The sequence below is a fragment of the Orcinus orca genome, chromosome 14, assembly GCF_937001465.1.
Source record: "Orcinus orca chromosome 14, mOrcOrc1.1, whole genome shotgun sequence".
Classification (NCBI taxonomy): Eukaryota; Metazoa; Chordata; class Mammalia; order Artiodactyla; family Delphinidae; genus Orcinus; species Orcinus orca.
The window spans coordinates 29,769,025-29,787,204 of NC_064572.1; the positions used below are offsets into that span (position 1 = coordinate 29,769,025).

Consider the following 18,180-nt stretch of genomic DNA (forward strand, 5'->3'; position numbering starts at 1 on the left):
GGACACAGGACCATCCCTTATTTTCCCCCTTTTCCTGTCTTCTTGGACCTTGCTCTTAAATCCTCTGATCACAGCCTTCACCCTGGACCATTCGGTATGGATGGGTGAAATACCCTCTCCTCCCTGAGGCAGGGGGCTGGAGAGCTGATGTTCTCGCAGGAGCCGTCCCTCTCCTCTGGGCACTAGCTCCACGTGGCGTGTACTCTGAAGTGCTGTCTCGCTGCCTCACAGGGGGCTGGTCACTCTGAAATCGAAACACGTCCATCCCTCTCGTGGCAGGAACTACAGGCTTCGACGGCATGCTTTGTTCTGGAGCTGGGGGCTGATGTCGGCACTCCTGCGATGTGCATGTTGGACCTAGAGATGGGGGCGGGGGGAAGAGAGAGAGCTGTAGGTTAGCTGAGAACCTCATAAAGACCTCCTCGAGACCAGTGCCGCCGTGGTGGCATGTTGGGGTGGAGGCTGGCTTCGCTGAGCCCAGCACCTGAGGAGTACAGTTTCCGGGGTTTTGCACGTGGCGGCTCGGGGTAGGTCCTTGCAGAGTACCTGGGTCCATCAGGGTCCCCCAGGAAACAGTTCATCTCGGATAGTTTCGATAAAGGCATTTCGGTGAAGAGACAACTTCCAGAGGGGGCGCAGGCCTAGGGGGACATGAAGGGACGTTGAGGCACCAGAGACTAGCAGCGATGGGAAGCTCTTTCTACTCCTAGGGCTGGAGGGGCAAGGGGAGGGGCTGGAGCGCACTGAAAACTGGGGCCAGGGAGGAGAGGCTGCTGGGTTGGAGCTAGAGGGATTGGGGAAGTGATGCCCCAAACTCTTTCTCCTCCTGTCTCCTCCCCAAACTCTGAGCTCCTACCAGCCCCTCCCGTTGGCAGAAGCCAGCCTGCAAGGGAGCCTAGGAATGCAGTCCACTGAGGCCGCCCCGGGTGGGGGAGGCGGGGCGGGGTGGTGTCATGGCAGAGCAGGGTACTCGGTAGATCTGGGGATTGCAGACAGGGAATGCCCAGTGCAGTAGCATTAATAGTCATCGTGTTTCTTTATGCCTCCCTGCCCTACCCTTGAAGGCGTTCTTGTCTGCCATCCTCTAGAAGGCATTCAGGCAATAAAATTACAACTGCCATCTTCTAAGCACTTATTATGTGCTGGGAAGTTTACACTCATGAGCTCGAGTACTCTTCACATTAACCCTATGAGATATTATTAACTTCGATTTACAGAGAGGGGACTAAGGATCAGAGAGATTAAGTAACTAGCCCAAAGACACACAGTGAGGCTCGGGTTTCCACAGAGGTCTTTCTATCCCTGAAATCCTAGCACTTGTCCAGTCTACCCCCTTGTATACTTGATGCTCTTTTGGAGGGAGAGAGAGCATCTGTTTTCCAAGCCACTGAGGTGGGTAGGGCAGACCTAGCAAAGGCAGAGCAGGTTCAGGAACTCAGAAGTGTAAGGGAGCCTGCTGGGTTGGAGAAGTACAAATAGCTCTACCTGCCAGGAAATAGTAAGCTGATGAGAAAAGAAACTACACGTGATCTTAGCCAAAAGGCCAGGATGCGGCGCCTGCCAGGAACTGAAGTGCGGAGGGGGAGAAAGCGCAGGACCGCGGGGGCCCGTGTCCCGTGCAGAAGGGCACTGGGGCATCGTGGATGGTATGGAGGAGAGGGTCCTTGCCCATCTGCCCCTGTCCTTACTGCTGGTTGGAGAAGGACAGGATCTGAGCCTGTCCGTTCAGGCTGACACTTGCCTGACGGGGGAGGGGCAGCACACTCAGAGAGAAACAATGGCAACGTCATGACATTGTCCTCTGGAGGCCCTTTCCAGACTGACTAGGGGCCTTACAGAGAACACCCGTGCTTCCAGCAGCCAGTCCTGGGGAAGGGCTGACAGTGTACCCGAGAGTGGTCCTCAAAGAGAGAAGCTTCTCAAGGTAGTGCCAGGGCCCAGGTCATGGCCAGCAGCAGGGAGAGGGGGCAGTAGTATGAATGCCCTCCTTGGAAGGAGCCCTGCAGGTGTCAGAAGGGACCCAGTCATTTGTCCCAGTGTAAAAAGATCCCAGAGGACTAGGAATGTTGTCTCTGCCCTCAGGGAACTTTCAGTCCGATCCCTCACTCCTGGCTGGGGGGTACCACCCATGCTGGCAGGTGACCTCAGCACCGTGCAGAAGAGTTAGGGAAAGAACCGCCATCGAGGTTTAGAGACGTGTTTAGAATAGAGCTTAAGAGCATAGGCTTAGCATTAACTGCACCTGAATTCAAGGCCTTCTCTGCCACTGCCTAGCTGTGTGACTTGGGTGAGTTACCTAACCTCTCTGAGCCTCAACTTCCTTTTCAAAAGTGGGATAATAGCAACCACCTAGAAATCTGCTTGTTACAGAGCTGACAGGTACAGCCTACTGCACAGACATGGCACATAACAGTCAGTCAGTCAGTCACCGGGAGCAAGGATTGTTTCTTCCTTTCTGTCTCTGGGCAAAGCCTCGTTAAGTTGCCTGTCTTCAGATGTGTCCAGAGCTCACTAAGTTAGGAATAAATTTACTCAGGCAGAATTTTGCAGTCATGACTTACATGCCAGGCATTGTGGTGGGCGCGGCGGTGATGAGAGCTGACAGTTGGGCAGAGGATGCGAATACGCAGATACTTAGAATACAAAGTGCTAAATGCTGTCATAGGGATTCGTTCATGTCTTCATAAAGGGTATTTACTGGACACCTGCCATGTGCCAGGCACCGTGCTGGGCAAGGCAGATAGAACCCTAAGGCTTCCATGGAGCACATGTGCTATGATGGAGACAGGCACTGGCCGGGGAATTACAGAAGAATTCTGGGTGATGAACCATTCCAGGGTGCTGTGGGACTCTGAGTATAAATAGTGGCAGGGGTTGGGGGCGTGCTAGGGGCTGACCTGGCTTAAGGGTCTGGAAGGCCTCCATGAAGAAGTTACATTTAACCAGAAACCCCAAGTCAGAAAGGGGCAGGGGTCTGTCTATACACAGTGTATAGCAGAGGGAATCATGGAAGGATCCCAGGAGGTGGTGATGTTTGAGCAGGCTTTGTGGGCCTCTCTGGTTACAGGCTGCCATGGCCCAGGCATGGCAGGTGGATGCCCCAACCATGGGCAAACCAGGTAATCTCTGTGAGCCAGGCAAAGTCCCCAGACTCTCTGCCACATCCCCATATCACTTATCTCCCCGCTCCCTGCCCTTGAAACCTCCAATACGCAGACTCCTGGCTGCCCTCCAGAGCAGCCCGTGCCTGGGGCTTGGGCAGCCAAGGGGCACCTGACAGTGAAAGCAAAACCGCCAAGAAACAGGGGGTTGGGGACCAAAAGACCCTCACCCTCCAGGACGAGCAGATCGTCTTTGGAACTGGTGCTGTTACAGCCACCAGGAGGCCATCAAAAAAAGGAAAAAAAAAATAGATGGTGCATTTTAAATTCCTCTGAACCCTCTTAGAATAAAAATGATAAAGCCGCAGGTCTGGCTGGCTGGAGGGCCATGGTTAATGGGCTTTGGGGGAATAGTCACTGATGGAGGCAGCTGCTCCGAGCTCCTGCTCACCCTTTTATTTGCTTTTTTTCACCCCCAGGACACGCCAGTGGGGACGCCCATCTTCATCGTGAATGCCACAGACCCCGACCTGGGTGCAGGCGGCAGCGTCCTCTTCTCCTTTCAGCCCCCCTCCCCATTCTTTGCCATCGACAGTGCACGTGGCATTGTCACAGTGATCCAGGAGCTGGACTACGAGACCACGCAGGCCTACCAGCTCACCGTCAATGCCACGGTGAGTCCCGGCACCGGGGGCCCAGACAACCAGATGTCAGCCTTTTCCCACCCTCAAAGGGAGCACAGAACGTCAGCCTCGTTCCCTGCTAGTCAAGGCTCATAATGGTGATGCTGGTGATCAACAACAGCTGATGTTGCTGAGGGTCCGTGCTATGTCCCTGGTGCTGTGCAGAGCACTCAAATGGATTGTCTCCATTAAACCTCACAACAGCCCTATGTCATAAAAGTTAAAGGACCCATTTTACAGATGAGGAAATCGAGGCACAGGAGCAATTCCGTGACTTGCCCGCAATCACCCAGCAGCTGGACTCCAGCGCCTGCACTGGTAACCCCGTGGGGCATTCCTAGTGCAGGGTGTCCTCTCACTCTGTGGGACACAGGACAGAGGTGTCAATCCAGCTGTGTCCTGACACCACCCAACACGCAGGGGCCAGAGGGTCCAAGCAAACTAGCCACTGCTCTAGAGTGGCGATTCTTACACAGAAGAGAGCACCCGTCTGCACCAAGCGCCGTGCTGAGTCCTGGGAATTCCAGGATGAGTTAGTCAGGAGAGGGCGGTGGGAGAGCAATAACTATCCCATTTTATAGCTGACACTGTTGAGACTCACAAGCTGATAAGTAGTGGGCAGCAGGAACCCAAACCCGGGTGGTCTGACCCCCTAGTCCACTACCCCCATGGTCAGGAGTCTCTGAGTTTCCAGAACATCACTGCTGCTTGGACACTGTTGCCAGCTGTTCTCAAGGGCCTGGGGGCCAGGCAGGCCACACCCTCAGTAGGGTTCCTCCCCTGCACGCCCCTCTTCCCTGCTCCTGGAGCCTTCAGCCGGCAGCAGGGTGAGCCGGCCTGCTGTCCCTTAGATTTCTGTTTACAAAGCTCAGGTCAACAGTGAAACAAATCACAGGAGTCCCTCTTGACCCTCCAGGACCCATCAGCCTGGCACACAGCATCCACCACCTGGCCCCATGTCACTGCGAGGGGGCTTCCAGTAGCGCTGGGGGCTCCACTTGCAGTGACATGGGGCCAGAGCCCAGGGGAAGACACACTGGATTGGGTCCAGGGTCCAGTTTGAAAGATGGCGTTCCCTCAGGATTGGACAAGATCCAGAGAGGCCCCCCAAACCAGGAAATGCAAACTTTTCCTTTGTACCTGGTCCAGCAGCCCCTGGGGAGGCCACTGCTGATGACACCCACATTCCTTCCTTCTCCCCTGCTTAAGTGGTAGTTGCCTGGGAGGACGTGTGTGCTGCTATTCGGAAAACTGACTTCTGGGACCAAGGGCGCTTGCAAGACCAGAATCCACTTTTTGGACACGCCTGTGCCCTCCCGCAGTGCCTTGCACACCCGCTTGGGGTGGTGATCCTCCCGCCACTCTCCATTTGCACACACCTGGGCCCAGAAATGCACAGACACTTGCTATCTTTCTCACTATGAACTCGTCCCTGTGGGATATTTTCCGTCTACCATAAAAATGGCTTTGGGCCAGTGGGGAAGAGAGCAGAGCTGGGCACAGGCACGAATCTGGGTGGCCAGGCCTGTGAAGAGGCCTAGCCTCAAGCTGGGATGGTGAATGCAGTTAAATTGCCATTAATCTTCCAGAGATCAGGCCTTGAAGCCGCGGGAGAGGAGGGGCCCTAGAGCTCCCTTGGGTCATGATGGCTCCCCCACCTGATGCACAAGCCCCTCTCAGGGCTGACGCTGTGCCTTGGCCTCTGGGCACTTCCTCAAGGAGATTCTCCTGTGTGGCGTTGCAGGGAGCAGTGTGGGTCCCCAGCCACTACTGGGTGGGTAGCAGGTGGGGAAATGTGGGACTCCCCTGGGACCAAGCTGCTGAGAGCTGTAGGTGCCAGAGTGACAGCTGGAAGCCTGGCCAGGTGCCTGCTCGGCCACCTGTGCCCACTGCCATCCCCTTTCCCCAGCCGTGGAGTCCAGGGTGGGCTGGACGGGCGCATCCGTGGCAGGAGCAGGGCTGCAGCCACAGGTGTGGGACAGGAAGGGCAGGTGCCACGCTGGACAAAGCCAGCAGCCCACAGAAGCCTGGTAATGGCAAATCAGAACCACTGGCGTCCCGGCCCCAGAGTTCAAACGACTTCCTGCCAGGCTTCACCCTCTGGTCCTATCTGCCTAGTGGTCATTCCAGGGCCTAGCTGAGAGCTCTCACCATGGTGGTCCCCAAGCCTGGACTGTGAGCCCCATCATCTTGGAGGCTGGGAGGCTGTCTCCCCTGTGGTCCGAGGGGCCCAGCTCCCCCTGCCTCCAGACTCTCCCCTCCCTTGCTGCACCCACGACCCATCCCCAAAGCCCCTCCATCCTCTCCCCGGCTGCCCCTGAGGACTCGTAGGCCAGCCAGCCCTTCCTTCTCCTCGAAGGCTCAGCAGCTGTGTCTCTGGAGGGCCGGAGCAGGCACTAGGCTTGCTGTAACATGGGGAACGCCTTGTATCATTCACTTCACCCCAGACAGACCAAGGGAGATCTAACCCAAGGACGGTCCCTCCTCAAACCCCAAACCAGAGAATTTACAAGGCCTAGAGTCCATAGAGGTCGTTCCGGGTGTCCCTTCATCTCACAGAAGAGGAAGTTGAGACTCCAAAAGGGGAGAGAACTTATTCGAGGTGACCCAGCAAGTTAGCACCTGGGCTGATATTAGGGCCCCAGATCCAGACAGAGCAAGTTTTTATGTCAAAAGGACCTGAGTTTGAGTCCTGGCTATACACTTACCAGATGTGTGACTTGGGGCAAGTTACTTAACCTCTCTGAGTCTCTGTTAAATCTGCATAATGGGCACATAATACCTACAAAAGCAAGTGAAGTGTATAGTACAGAGCCTGGTATATAATCTCTTCAGCATGTAGTTTCTGCTCTTGCTGGCTATCGTGATTCAGTAGCAGCAGCTATTTAAGCAGTTTATCACGTTTAGGGGAATAGAAGATGGGTTTGGGGTTTCCTTTCTTGGTGAGCTTTCACAGGACCACATTTCCAGCTAGGAGGGTTTAAACATTGCCTGCCTGGCCACATGGCCTGCATGACCTCTCAGGATTCCTTCCCAGAGTCCCACAAATGTCACAGGCCCTGGAGCGCCCCCTACTGGTTCTAAAGGGAAAGTTGCTTGACCAGTAAACCCAGCGTGTAGAGCAGGGACACAGGTTCCGGAGTAGCCCCCTCTGTGGTCAAAGGGCCTTTCTTCTGAGGAACCCCCATCCTAGTCAATTCCCTTGCTGCCCTTGGATGAGAGGGGGCAGGAAGTGGGCATGGAGGGGGCAGGGGCCCCTGACTGAATCCAGAGAAGGAGCTAAGGGCAGCGCCATCCCTTTACCCCAAGGGCAGTCAGGCCTAGGCTGGGCGGGGGGCCAGAGATGTGGCTCTACCCCAGGCCTGCTTTGTGACAGTGGATAAGCCGCCTTCCACTAGGCCTTGGGGACCCTGTTTGTGTTTTCCTGCACAGGTCAGAGATCACTGAAGGTTCTTAGAGTTCCTGAGCTCCGTGTGCTAATGCCCTTCCCTGGGGGAGTGTGGGAATACATGTGCACACGTGTTTGTGCACGTGGGTGTCGTGTGTGTGTCCATGTGTGTGCATGCCCACAACATCACTTAACCTAAGGCTGTGTATTCTTTGTTCTCTAAGGATCAAGACAAGACCAGGCCTCTGTCCACCCTGGCCAACTTGGCCATCATCATCACAGACGTCCAGGACATGGACCCCATCTTCATCAACCTGCCTTACAGCACCAACGTCTATGAGCATTCTCCTCTGGTAAGACCCTCCCCGGCCCTTGTGAGACTTCCCTCTGCACCTCTGGTAGGGATGGGGGCCCTGTTTGGTGGGATGGGCTCCTTGGCGTTTCCTACTCCCCCAAAGCCCTATGCATGGCAGTGATGGGTGTCCCAGCACAGTGAAAACCCAATCCCCTCTTATACCACACCCCACCTCCTCGTTCTCTCACTTCATCCCTGGAGGGCTCTGAGTGGCAAAGAGCAAAGACTGGCTAGTGCAAGTGAAGGGCAGCAGTTCAGAAGGATTCACAGGAGATGACGGGGATGCCCGTGGAAAATCCAGCCTGGGCTGGAGAGCAAATGTGGACTCAGCCAGGCTCCCCAAAACATCAGTGGGGCTCAGCCATGCCCCCCACGTGTCAGTCAGTCAATCTGCCTCTCTCAGCCAGCCATCACTGCCCAAGGTGGCGGCCACCTGCCATCCGCCCCGCAGGCCTTCTTAGGCTTGGCTCTTCCTGAGAACTCACAGCTCCGGCTGCCCCTTCTGACTGCCCAGACTTCGGGTTTCCCAGGGCCACGTGTTCAAGAGAGGCACCTGATTGGCCGTGGTCTGATTTTTTTTTTTTGGCTGCGTTGGATCTTCGTTGCTGCATGCGAGCTTTCTCTAGTTGCAGCGAGCAGGGGCTACTCTTCGTTGTGGTGTGTGGGCTTCTCATTGCAGTGGTTTCTCTTGTTGTGGAGCACGGGCTCTAAGCGCGTGGGCTTCAGTAGTTGTGGTGCACGGGCTTAGTTGCTCCGTGGCATATGGGATCTTCCCGGACCAGGGCTCGAACCCATGTCCCCTGCATTGGCAGGGGGATTCTTAACCACTGCGCCACCAGGGAAGCCTGGCCATGGTGTGATTTTGTGCCATGTCACAAGGTCAGAGGTCACCAGCCAGCCTGTAGATTGGCTGCCCGTGGGCCATGTTTCCACCATGGTTGTCAGCCGTGACTGGGGGTCTTAGAGACAAAGCATGCCGCTGCCCCCGGGCAGGGGCTGTGGGTGGGCAACTTTGCTCAACTGTGGGCCAGGCAGGCAGTACTAGGCACCCCTTTTCTGGTAGCCATCCCTGCTTTCGTACAGACTAGAACAGAACACCCGCTGTGGGCTGATGAATTGGAAAAAGGTGGCTCCTCGGGCAAACACAACCCCTGGACATGCAGCTCGGGGAACAGCTCTGTGGAAAGAAAACTGTGCCCCTCCTCCTGGGAACTAAACGTGCTTAGAGGAAAGACGCAGCTTTGAGAGCCAAGGGGGGCACACACCTGAACGTGTGGCTGTTCAGCGCCCCACACGCATGTCTGCACAGGCTCTCAGAGTTGGGTACAAGTGAGAGGCAGGCTCCCCCGACCGGAGTGCAGGCCATGCTCCTGGACCACCACAGACCAGGAAGCCTGCCCCCCAAGTTTGGGACCACGGTCTGTCCCGACCATTGGCCTCCTCCAAGCACCATACTGCAGGCTCCAGGTGTGAGGGGGTATCCACTTCTTGGGGCCGCTTGTGGGCTGGAGGGTCTGACGAACAAGTTGGCCTCCTGTTGCAGGTGTCTGAAGCTGCTTCGAGGGCAGAGGGAGACATCTGAATGTCCCCACCCCAGCCGTCTCTTTCTTGGTGGTCCATGGACAGCAGGAGCTTGGGCTTTCAAGACTGTGGGCTGCCTCCCCCAAAACCTCTTTGCTAATAAGCACTCATATTCTCCTCCCTGACCTTTCAGACGAGGTGGGCGCTTGCATCTGCCCCCAGCCCCTGGCCGTCCCTTCTTAGTGCTCAATGCTCCTGCACGGCTCACTCACCCTCGGCTCCTTTGCTGGACCGCGAGAGTAGCGCGGCAAGAATGGGGTCTGCTGTGAGCATAGCGCACCGTGGGTGCTCAGGAAGTGTTTTTGGAATGAGTGAATAAATGAAGGAACGAACGAACGAACGAACAAACAAATGCCCTGGTCAGACCAGCCCTCTCGCTACCCTGTCATCCTCATCACCCTTTGTGCCTGCTCTGGTCACCAACCCCAAGTCCACCCCTCTGTTGGTTCCCAGCTCACTGACGACCTTTCTTGGAATTTTTTCCTGGCTTCCTCCTCACTGGCCCAGGCATAGACATCCCTCTCCCCTCAGCTCTGCTGGAGTTCACCCTCCTTACGCTGCATGACTTCCCACTGGATTGTAGCCACACCTGTAACGTTCACCGACGTGTAAGTGGGTTACTTTGGGGCTCCTGGTCACCAAGGTGGCTGAGTCTTTGGGACCTGTGGGAACCTCCCACAGGCCTCCCAGGGCATCGTGCTCAGGGCTGAATGCAGGCAATATGGGCAAAGCCAGCTTGTCGATTGAAGTGAGGACATGATGGTGGCTGGGCAGCCAGGGGTCTCGGAGCAGGTCGCTGTACTGCCATGTACTTGCTTGGCCAAATCACACGACTTCCAGACCTCTTCCTCTTCGGGGAACCGGGGCTACAGCTGTCTCAATTGTGCCCCCCTAGCCTGGGGGTTTTAGAGATCGAAGCACCCCGCAGTGCCGGCATTAACAGACGTTAGAACACCGCGGTTACGTGTTGGGATTGGGCTGGGGGTCCCAGCCTCAGCCTCATTTCAGTGTCTCGGTGCTCAGCAAGAGGGGTGTTGGTGTGAGTAGCGTCCGAGATCTTCAGTTTGTCTTGTCTCTCCTGGCATCCCTGTATCGTAGCAGAGTAATACTAAATGTAGCTGTTACTACAGGTGTTCCTTCCAGATCTGCAGATTTCTGAGTTCGTCCAGCCATCCATTCCATTTTTCATTCTTTTACTCATCCTCTAGATGTTCATTAAGCCCCTGCTGTGTGCAGGGGCCTGTGCTAAGCCACACTTTCCCGATGATTCCACGGGCCCCTGCTAGGATGACTCCTCAGAACAGGCAAACGGGGCCCTTTCTCCCCTTGTCTCCTGCGCTCCTTATGCTCGGTTTCTTGACATCTGACATGGTTCTTCCTCAGGATGAGGGACCTTGATATCTCTTTGCCTGGCCAGGGTTGACCCTTTGGCCCCGCAAGGCCACTAAAGCCAATGTCTGGGGGGCTCCCAGGGAGCAGGTCTGAGTCCTGCCTTTGGGTCATGACCAGGCATGGGCAAGCCAGACAAGGAAGTAAGTTGGGAGATTCGGACTCTCCCAGCGCCCACAGAATCGCCTCCGTGTCCACACACCTCTGGCCTCCCTGCCTCCAGTCTTGAAAGTTCACGGCGTCCCTTGCACAGCTTCCCATACACCCTAAGCCTGATTTTTCCAGGCTTCTAATCCGTTTCCGTGCCTTGATCTGGGCCCTCCATGTCCCTTTACAGTGTGGAGCACTGATTTAACGCAGCACTTTCCCGGCCAGGCCAGGGTAGAGGAGCTCCATGGCCTGATCAGTCCCCCAGGCCGGAGGACCCAGGAGTCCCCCTTCCCCGGCCCTGCCTCTGCTGGCCCAGCGCCTCCATCCGGACCCTCGCCCACTCTCACTCACTCCCCCTTTTTATCTGCAGCTCCCAGCATGTTACGCCTCCCTCTATCAGTGTATCAGGTCAGCATGCCTCATCTAAAGTGTATATATTACCTAATAAAATCCTTCTTATTTGGGATTATTGCATCAAATTTTAATTTCCTCACTCGAGCAACAGCATGTCGGCCTGCCCGTCAGTGAAGGACCGATAGAAGGTGAAAAGAGCGGATAAACTGCACAAATTACTGCCAGCCGATGCCTATCAGCCCTTTGACTGGAATTGACTGGAATTAAGGACTGAGAAATAGGATTTTCTGCCTCAGAATCTGCTGTGGCAGCTCCTGTCGGAAGTCTCTTCCGGCCCCATCGGCTGCCTCCCCCCAAGGGCACCTCCCACTCCCGAAGCAAACTGCATGTCATCCTTTCAAGTCCTTAATCCTGTCATGGAAATGGGGGAGGGGCATGGTGCTGGCCGGCAGAGAAAGAGGTAGACAGGCCCCCTGAGGCTCCAGCTTCAGCCACTCTCCTGGCCAGCTTCTTTGGAAGGAGGCAGCCACAGAAGGGAGAGTCATGTTCCTTCTAGAGCAGTCCCAGCTCGTCTCAGCTCTGCCCCGACTTCCCTACTGGTACCCAAGCCTCAGAGGCTGGGGCTGCCTGGCACCCTCACTCACCCCCTCACCACACCTTGAGCCGCAGTCTCCCCACATGTACCCTCACTGTGAGAGGTTGTGAGAAAAAAGTGAAGGAACCTATGCGGGAGCCCAGCACAGTGCTTGGCACACAGTAGGTGCTCAACTAATGCTAGCTCTCCCTGTGAGCTCCTAGCTCTTCTCTCTGTAGAATTCCCAGAAAACGTCTTCCCTCCAGGGTGGGGATTATTAACCTGGGGTCGTGCGGGGCCTGCATTTTGCTGGAATTGTTTGGAACGTCACATGCATGCATAGTCTGGGAAGAGGCCTCTTAGCTTTCATCAGATGCTCACGGCGGTTCCAGGCTCCAGTGAATAGTGACAGTCACTTTTATAGCATTTTCTGTGCACCCAGTGCTGTTTCAAGTGCTTTACATGTATCCCTTGCTGAGGTGTGGGACTGTTGTAATACCCACTTTATAGATGGGGAAAACCCAAACGGTGAGAAGTTAAGTAACTCACGCAAAGGATTCAGATCCAGACAGGCTGACCAGAGTCACACCCTTAACCCCCTTGCTGTACTGATCTTCCCGCAATAAGGAGTTGGGACCCTGCATGCCTGTGCACCTTTAGCCTCTCGCGGGAGGGGCTGGGGCCGGAGGTGGGGGCCTCATTTCCCAGGAAGCCTCCTGCTTGCAGTGTGGGTTCCTATGAAGGGATGAAGCCCTGTGGCCAGGTGGGCCCCAACTCTAGCCCTTCTGCGCCCACCTACCTGCTCTCCTGGCCATACCCTGATGCACCCCAAGCTGCGGTACCTCTCTGGAGAGCCAGCCAAGCAGAGTGCACCCCTGTAGAGGGGCCCAGGCCCGCGACAGGCACTTCTCCATCCTCTCATCTTTGGAAATAGTTTCAGTATATTGAAAATATAATCACTGAGACTGAAACAAGAGCCGTGGGTTCCCAGGAGCCCCTAGTCCTCCCTGTTAATTCCTTCTCATAACATTTCCAGTCTTTGTGGCTGCACTTGTATTAAAAGCTCAGGGTTTTATTAAAAATGGATTTATTTATCCAAAAAGATGAAAACCCAAACTTTGTCAGGAGCCTTTTAGAGCTCCCTTCGTGGACGCTCAGGTGTGGCTCTTCCTGGGGAGAGCCAGCCTCCTTGCCGTCTGGTCCTGGCTCTCCCACTGGGCCATCTGAGCCCTGGCCCCCCAGGAGGACTCCAGGCTGCCAAGGGCAGGGCTACCCATGGGGAGATTCTCACAGGGCTCTGAGGGCTGAGGGCTCCTTGACCACCACCTCCCCTCTTTGCACAGGCCAGCGCTGGCCCCCTTCCCGTCCTCCCGAGGCTCACTGACCACTCCAGGCCCTGGTTGTACGTCTGCAAGCATGCAGCTGCCCATTGAGGTTTATTGTTTAGCGACTGTCTGGAATGGTGCTTTGGTAGGCACTGGGCCCAGCTGACCTGGCAGGCCAGCCCCTGCCCTCAGCAGGCCAGGGGCAGCCAGGGGACCCTCATGCTGGAACACACGTGAGGCTCAGATTGGATGGGGCTGTAAAAGAGGGAGCCGACCCTGTGTTGAGAAAGCCCTTCCTGGCAGCTGGAGCCTCAGACCAGAGTCCTGGACTCTCAGGCCTGGGGACAAATCCAGGCCTCTCTTGTGTAAGGAGTGACACCAGGAAAGGCAGACCCCCAAAAGACGCCCCCTGGAGTGATGGGGGGAGCCGTTTGTGTAGACCCTTCAGATCTAATGCAGTGCTTCCCAGATGACCTCCCACGTACCCCTGGGCCTGAGGCTGTTAAGATGTTACACAAAAAGAATCTGTCTTCAGCTCAGAAAACGGGGGAGAACAAAGGGTAACAGATTTCTTTACCGCTTTACTACTTCTGGGAGCCTTTACCACATTAAAGCCCATCGTGCATCTCCAAGGGAGGGACAGGGAATGTATGTTTTCCCATATTTGGCATGAATTAATACATGTAAAGTGCTTACACTAGTGCGTGGTACATAGCCACAACTTTCATAAATGACAGTTATCATTACTATAACGACCTGTTACAGAAGCAGCATCTCCTGGCAGGCAAGAGCATTTTGGAGCCAAAGTACCTGACCTTGAATCCTGGCTTCACCATTCCCTCTTCGCGGTGGGACCTTGGAAAGGCCACTTAACTCGTGGTGCTCAGTTTCCTCATCTGTAAAATAGGGCCGTCTCCCAGGGTAGTTGAGAGGGTGAAATGAGTTAATACATAAAAGGCGTTCGCAGCAGCGCCAGGCACATAGTGAGTGCTGGAGAAGGGCCCCTGCCGCCGCAGGTGCTTCACACTCTCTCACACAGCTCAGGTCCTCAGAACCCACTTCGAGAGATGCGTCTTTAATAGCATCTTTCTCTGACTTTGTAACAGTCTGTTTCCTCCATGGGATCTAGCTAGAGCTCCTGGGCGGGGGGGAAGAGCGGGGAGTGCAAAGGAAGGAGCCAGACCTGCTTTCTGTGTGGCCTCCGCCTCTGCGCTGTGTCCATTTCTCTGCTGGAGACGTTTCCCCTGCAACATTCTCACCTTCCCTCAGCCAAACCTGGGGGCGTTCAGGATTGCCGCACACCTGGGCTCAGGAGAGGCTGGAGTGACAGCTGTGCAGGGGAAGCACTGCCCCAGGAGGGTGAGGTGGCAGATGCCCCTCCTGTGTCCTGGAGAGGCTGGAGTGACAGCTGTGCAGGGGAAGCACTGCCCCAGGAGGGTGAGGTGGCAGATGCCCCTCCTGTGTCCAGGAGGAGTCGGAGGCACCTTGCCCCCAGGGCACTCCCTCCAGGTCAGAGGCCTGCATGTCAGGAACTAGCCTCTTTCCACAGGAGAAGGTGCTCAGGTGGGGGTGGAGGGTGCAGCCTGCAGGCTTCAGTCTCCAGCTGATGACCAGTGAATATGTGAGAGGCACAAATGCCATAAGAGACGTTCATTAGATATGCAAATGCCAGGGTTGATATCTCCCTAGGGGTTGGGGACAAGGCTGTCCTGCTCTCCATCAGTCAGGGGAACTGCAGCCTGGGCCAGAATCTCAGGCAGGCATGGCTGGTGTGATAGGGCCTGGAGAGCAAAGTGAACATTGCCCTGGGTGAGGGGCGACTCAGCAAGTGGTGGTGGTGGCGAAGTTAGGATCCAATCATTTGTACGTTCATTTATTCAATCACTTGGCCAATCAATTGATACTTGAGTGTGCCCATTATATGCCAGCATCTCTTCCTAGTGAGTCGTAGGCCTCCAAACCCCTGCCGGTGTTGTGTCTTTTTTTTTTTTTTTAATTAATTAATTAATTAATTTTTGGCTGCGTTGGGTCTTCGTTGCTGTGCACGGTCTTTCTCTAGTTGTGGCGAGCGGAGGCTACTCTTCTTTGTGGTGCACGGGCTTCTCATTGCAGTGGCTTTTGTTGCAGAGCATGGGCTCTAGGCACGTGGGCTTCAGTAGTTGTGGCGCACAAGCTTAGTTGCTCTGCGGCATGTGGGATCTTCCTGGACCAGGGCTCAAACCCGTGTCCCCTGCATTGGCAGGCAGATTATTAACCACTGCGCCACTAGGGAAGCCCCCTGGTGTTGTGTCTTTTGCCTGGAGCACCTTCCTATTTGTTTTCTCTCTCTGGCAAACTCCTACTCACTCTTCATGACCCATCCTAAATGTCACCATCTGTACAACCCTTTCCTCCAGGTGGACTGGTACATTCTGGGGTACATTTATGCATCTAAGCAACTTCATGTCTGTATAGCAGTGTCTGTGCATATTGTGTGCTCCCCAAAAGCAGGGGTCCCTGAATCCCCATGTGGGAGTCCCAGCCCCTAGCCCCTTCTCCCCCATTGCTGCAGGGAGAATGAATGGGGTGTGGGGCAGAGCCATGTGAGGCAGGAGCTGCTGGTTGTAGTGCTGGATGGGGCATGGTTCAGAGGACCATGGTGACCTCCATGGTTGTCACGGTCATCCCTGGAGATACTCATTTTCAGGATTTATGATGCTTTCATTCACAGAGTAGTTGATTCATGATCTTCTCCTTTACTCAGGCCTTACTGAAAACTGAGTTGTTGTTATTCATATTAAGGTGGGGAAAAACAGACCAGAGGGGTGCAGCAAACTTCCTGAGGTCACACAGCATTGATGTGTGTTCAAGATAGAGACCAGACCTCTTGTCCCCCTGCTGGATGCTCCTCCATCAGCTCTTCTTCCCTGGGTGGTTTATCCGAATGAGGGGAGTTGGAGAGGGGAAGGGGAAGCAAGAGAATCAGCAACATTGGGCCTCTCCAGTGGACATGGAGGTGTTTGCCCGGGGACCTCAGCATATGTCCCAGGGATGATGGCCTGTGTACTCGGTACCTACTTCCTAGGCCGGCCAGGAAGCCCCCATGGGGAGGGAAGCTGTGGGTGCCGGGACAGCTACAAAGAAGAACAGCAGCCTGGACGCTGGGCAACCAAACTCAAGTCCTTTCTCTTTCCCACCCAGGGCACGACAGTGCGTGTTATCACCGCCATCGACCAGGATAAAGGACGTCCCCGGGGGATTGGCTACACCATCATCTCAGGTAAGGCCCGGGCTGCCCTGGTCCCCCACCCCGACTCAAGAAGAACTGCATTAGGAGTGTCAGGCTCTGCAGGACAGTGGAGAGATCTATGGCCATGTGGGACAGTGGCACGAAGGGACCTGCCCCCAGGGACAACCTTGGCCAAAGGACCCAGGCAGGGAACTGACCGGCTAAAGGAGGGAGGAGCAGGGGAGGGGAAAAGGAGCTTGGAACAGAGGCTTAGGTGCCTGGGGCTGCTGGGTGGTGGTGGAGGAAAGCAGGAGTGTGCGCCGCTGTCCGAGGTCTCAGGCTTCTGGGCACTTTGGGGCTCTGAGCCCAGGTCGTTGGTGACTCTTACCAGTGCTCTGGGATTTTCTTTGTTTTTCTTTACTCACTTGATGAAAAGATGGCAGCTGTTACATCACTTTAGAACTAATACAGCTGCAACTTCGGCTGATTTCACGCTCCTTTTACATTTCTGACTGTTAGAAAGTCATGTCTCGTCTGGAATGTTGCAGGGAGGCACATGAGCCCTCCTTCCCCACCCAATCCCTTGGTTGAGCAGAATAGTGACTGAATGCAAAGAGGGTTCTGGTTGATGGGACCCCCACCCCACGTCCCCACCCAAAGACTGACAAAGCAGCAGCTCCTTGGCTGTCTTGGGACTGGGTGGCTTTGGAGCAAGGCGGCTGGTGAGGTCCAGGAGAAACTGCTCACTCACTCACACACTCCAGACCTGTCCCTGTTCTCCCGCCCACACCCACACCCCACACGTGGCCTCCCTGCCCAGCCCGCTGGTGAGTGAACAGTCAGCCTGGTGCATCTGGGCAGGCCAGACTGATGGCCAGGAGGATGGCAGGCCACCAGGCCAGTGTCCACGCCATTGCCCCTCCCTACCACACTGCCAAGAATAGAGAGTGGCATTTTGGGCGCATTTTCTCCCTGAAGCTCAAAAGGCACCAATGTGTGTAGTGATCAAGAACATGGATGGTGTCTCCTGAGCATCCTGCCTGGGGTGGCTCTCCATACCTCAGTTTCTCATCCATAAAATGGGAGCAATTAGAGTATCTACCTTAGGTGGTTCAAAAGTCAGAAGACTCACTATATGTCAAGAGCTTAATTAATTATGTAAAGTACTTTATAAGTGTTAGCTGTTATTATTATTTCTGCTAGCAACTAATAATACCTTCCGGATGTTGAGGGTTAGCTGGTGTGAGGGAGACCCCTCACATCCTTGGAATGCACGAAATCAGGGCATTATGGGCTTCCTGTGACCTGCAGCTTCTAGCATAACTGTTATTGTGCTTCTAAGCCCAGGGGACCCCAGGACCCAGAGCGAATGTCAGACCAGCTCATGTGGTCAGTAACAGCAGTGTGGGTTTGGGCCTCTGCTCCCCACACCCCATTTCCTCCCCATTCTGATGCCCAGGACAGGACTCAACAAGAATTAAGCCCAATATGTACTTGTAGAATGAATGAATGAGCATCACTCTAGGGTAACGGGTATTCAAATTCCAGTATGCCCAAGAATCAGCTGGGGCTCCTACCAAAAATGCAGAGTCCTTGGCATGCGTGAAGATCCTCGTTCTGTAGCACTGCGGTGCAACCCAGGAAAGGTCCTTTCTCCCAGTGCTCCAGAGGTAGGTGGTCCTTAGGCCAGGATATGGAAAAGGAGGTCCTAGGAAGGAAGCCATTCTGTAGGAAGGCAGAGTCCTCCGGGGAATTAGGGGCCCTCTCCTGGTGAGCAGAGGAGATGGGAGGCCCACGCTGATACTGGTATCCTTCATGAGTTTGTCAAATTGGGAAGCAAAGCAAGTGCCTCCCAGTGACAGGGGGCTTGTGCTGGAGCTCTGAGGGAACACCGGTGAGCCCCAAGGGTGTTGGAGTTGGGGGCCAGGTGGCAGCATGGGCGGGATACCTGGCTGGGTAAGGGATTGTCTCCTCATCTCATTGGCTCTGGGCTGCTTCCAGACATACTCCTAGGTGGGGGTGGGGAGCAGGGAGCCAGGGCCTGGCCTGAGGTCATGGACAGACTGGAAATA

At 55.2% G+C, this 18,180-nt stretch overlaps 1 protein-coding gene across 1 annotated transcript in view; it reads left to right on the forward strand.

The window, feature by feature from the left end:
• The window catches only part of LOC125960983 (cadherin-23-like), a 360,246-nt gene that overhangs the window by 181,168 nt on the left and 160,898 nt on the right, over nucleotides 1–18,180 (forward strand). The window contains exons 8-10 of the mRNA XM_049696875.1: nucleotides 3,581–3,775; nucleotides 7,397–7,525; nucleotides 16,081–16,159. Of these exons, the coding sequence (XP_049552832.1) occupies nucleotides 3,581–3,775; nucleotides 7,397–7,525; nucleotides 16,081–16,159 (403 nt within the window). The remainder of the gene's footprint in view (nucleotides 1–3,580; nucleotides 3,776–7,396; nucleotides 7,526–16,080; nucleotides 16,160–18,180) is intronic.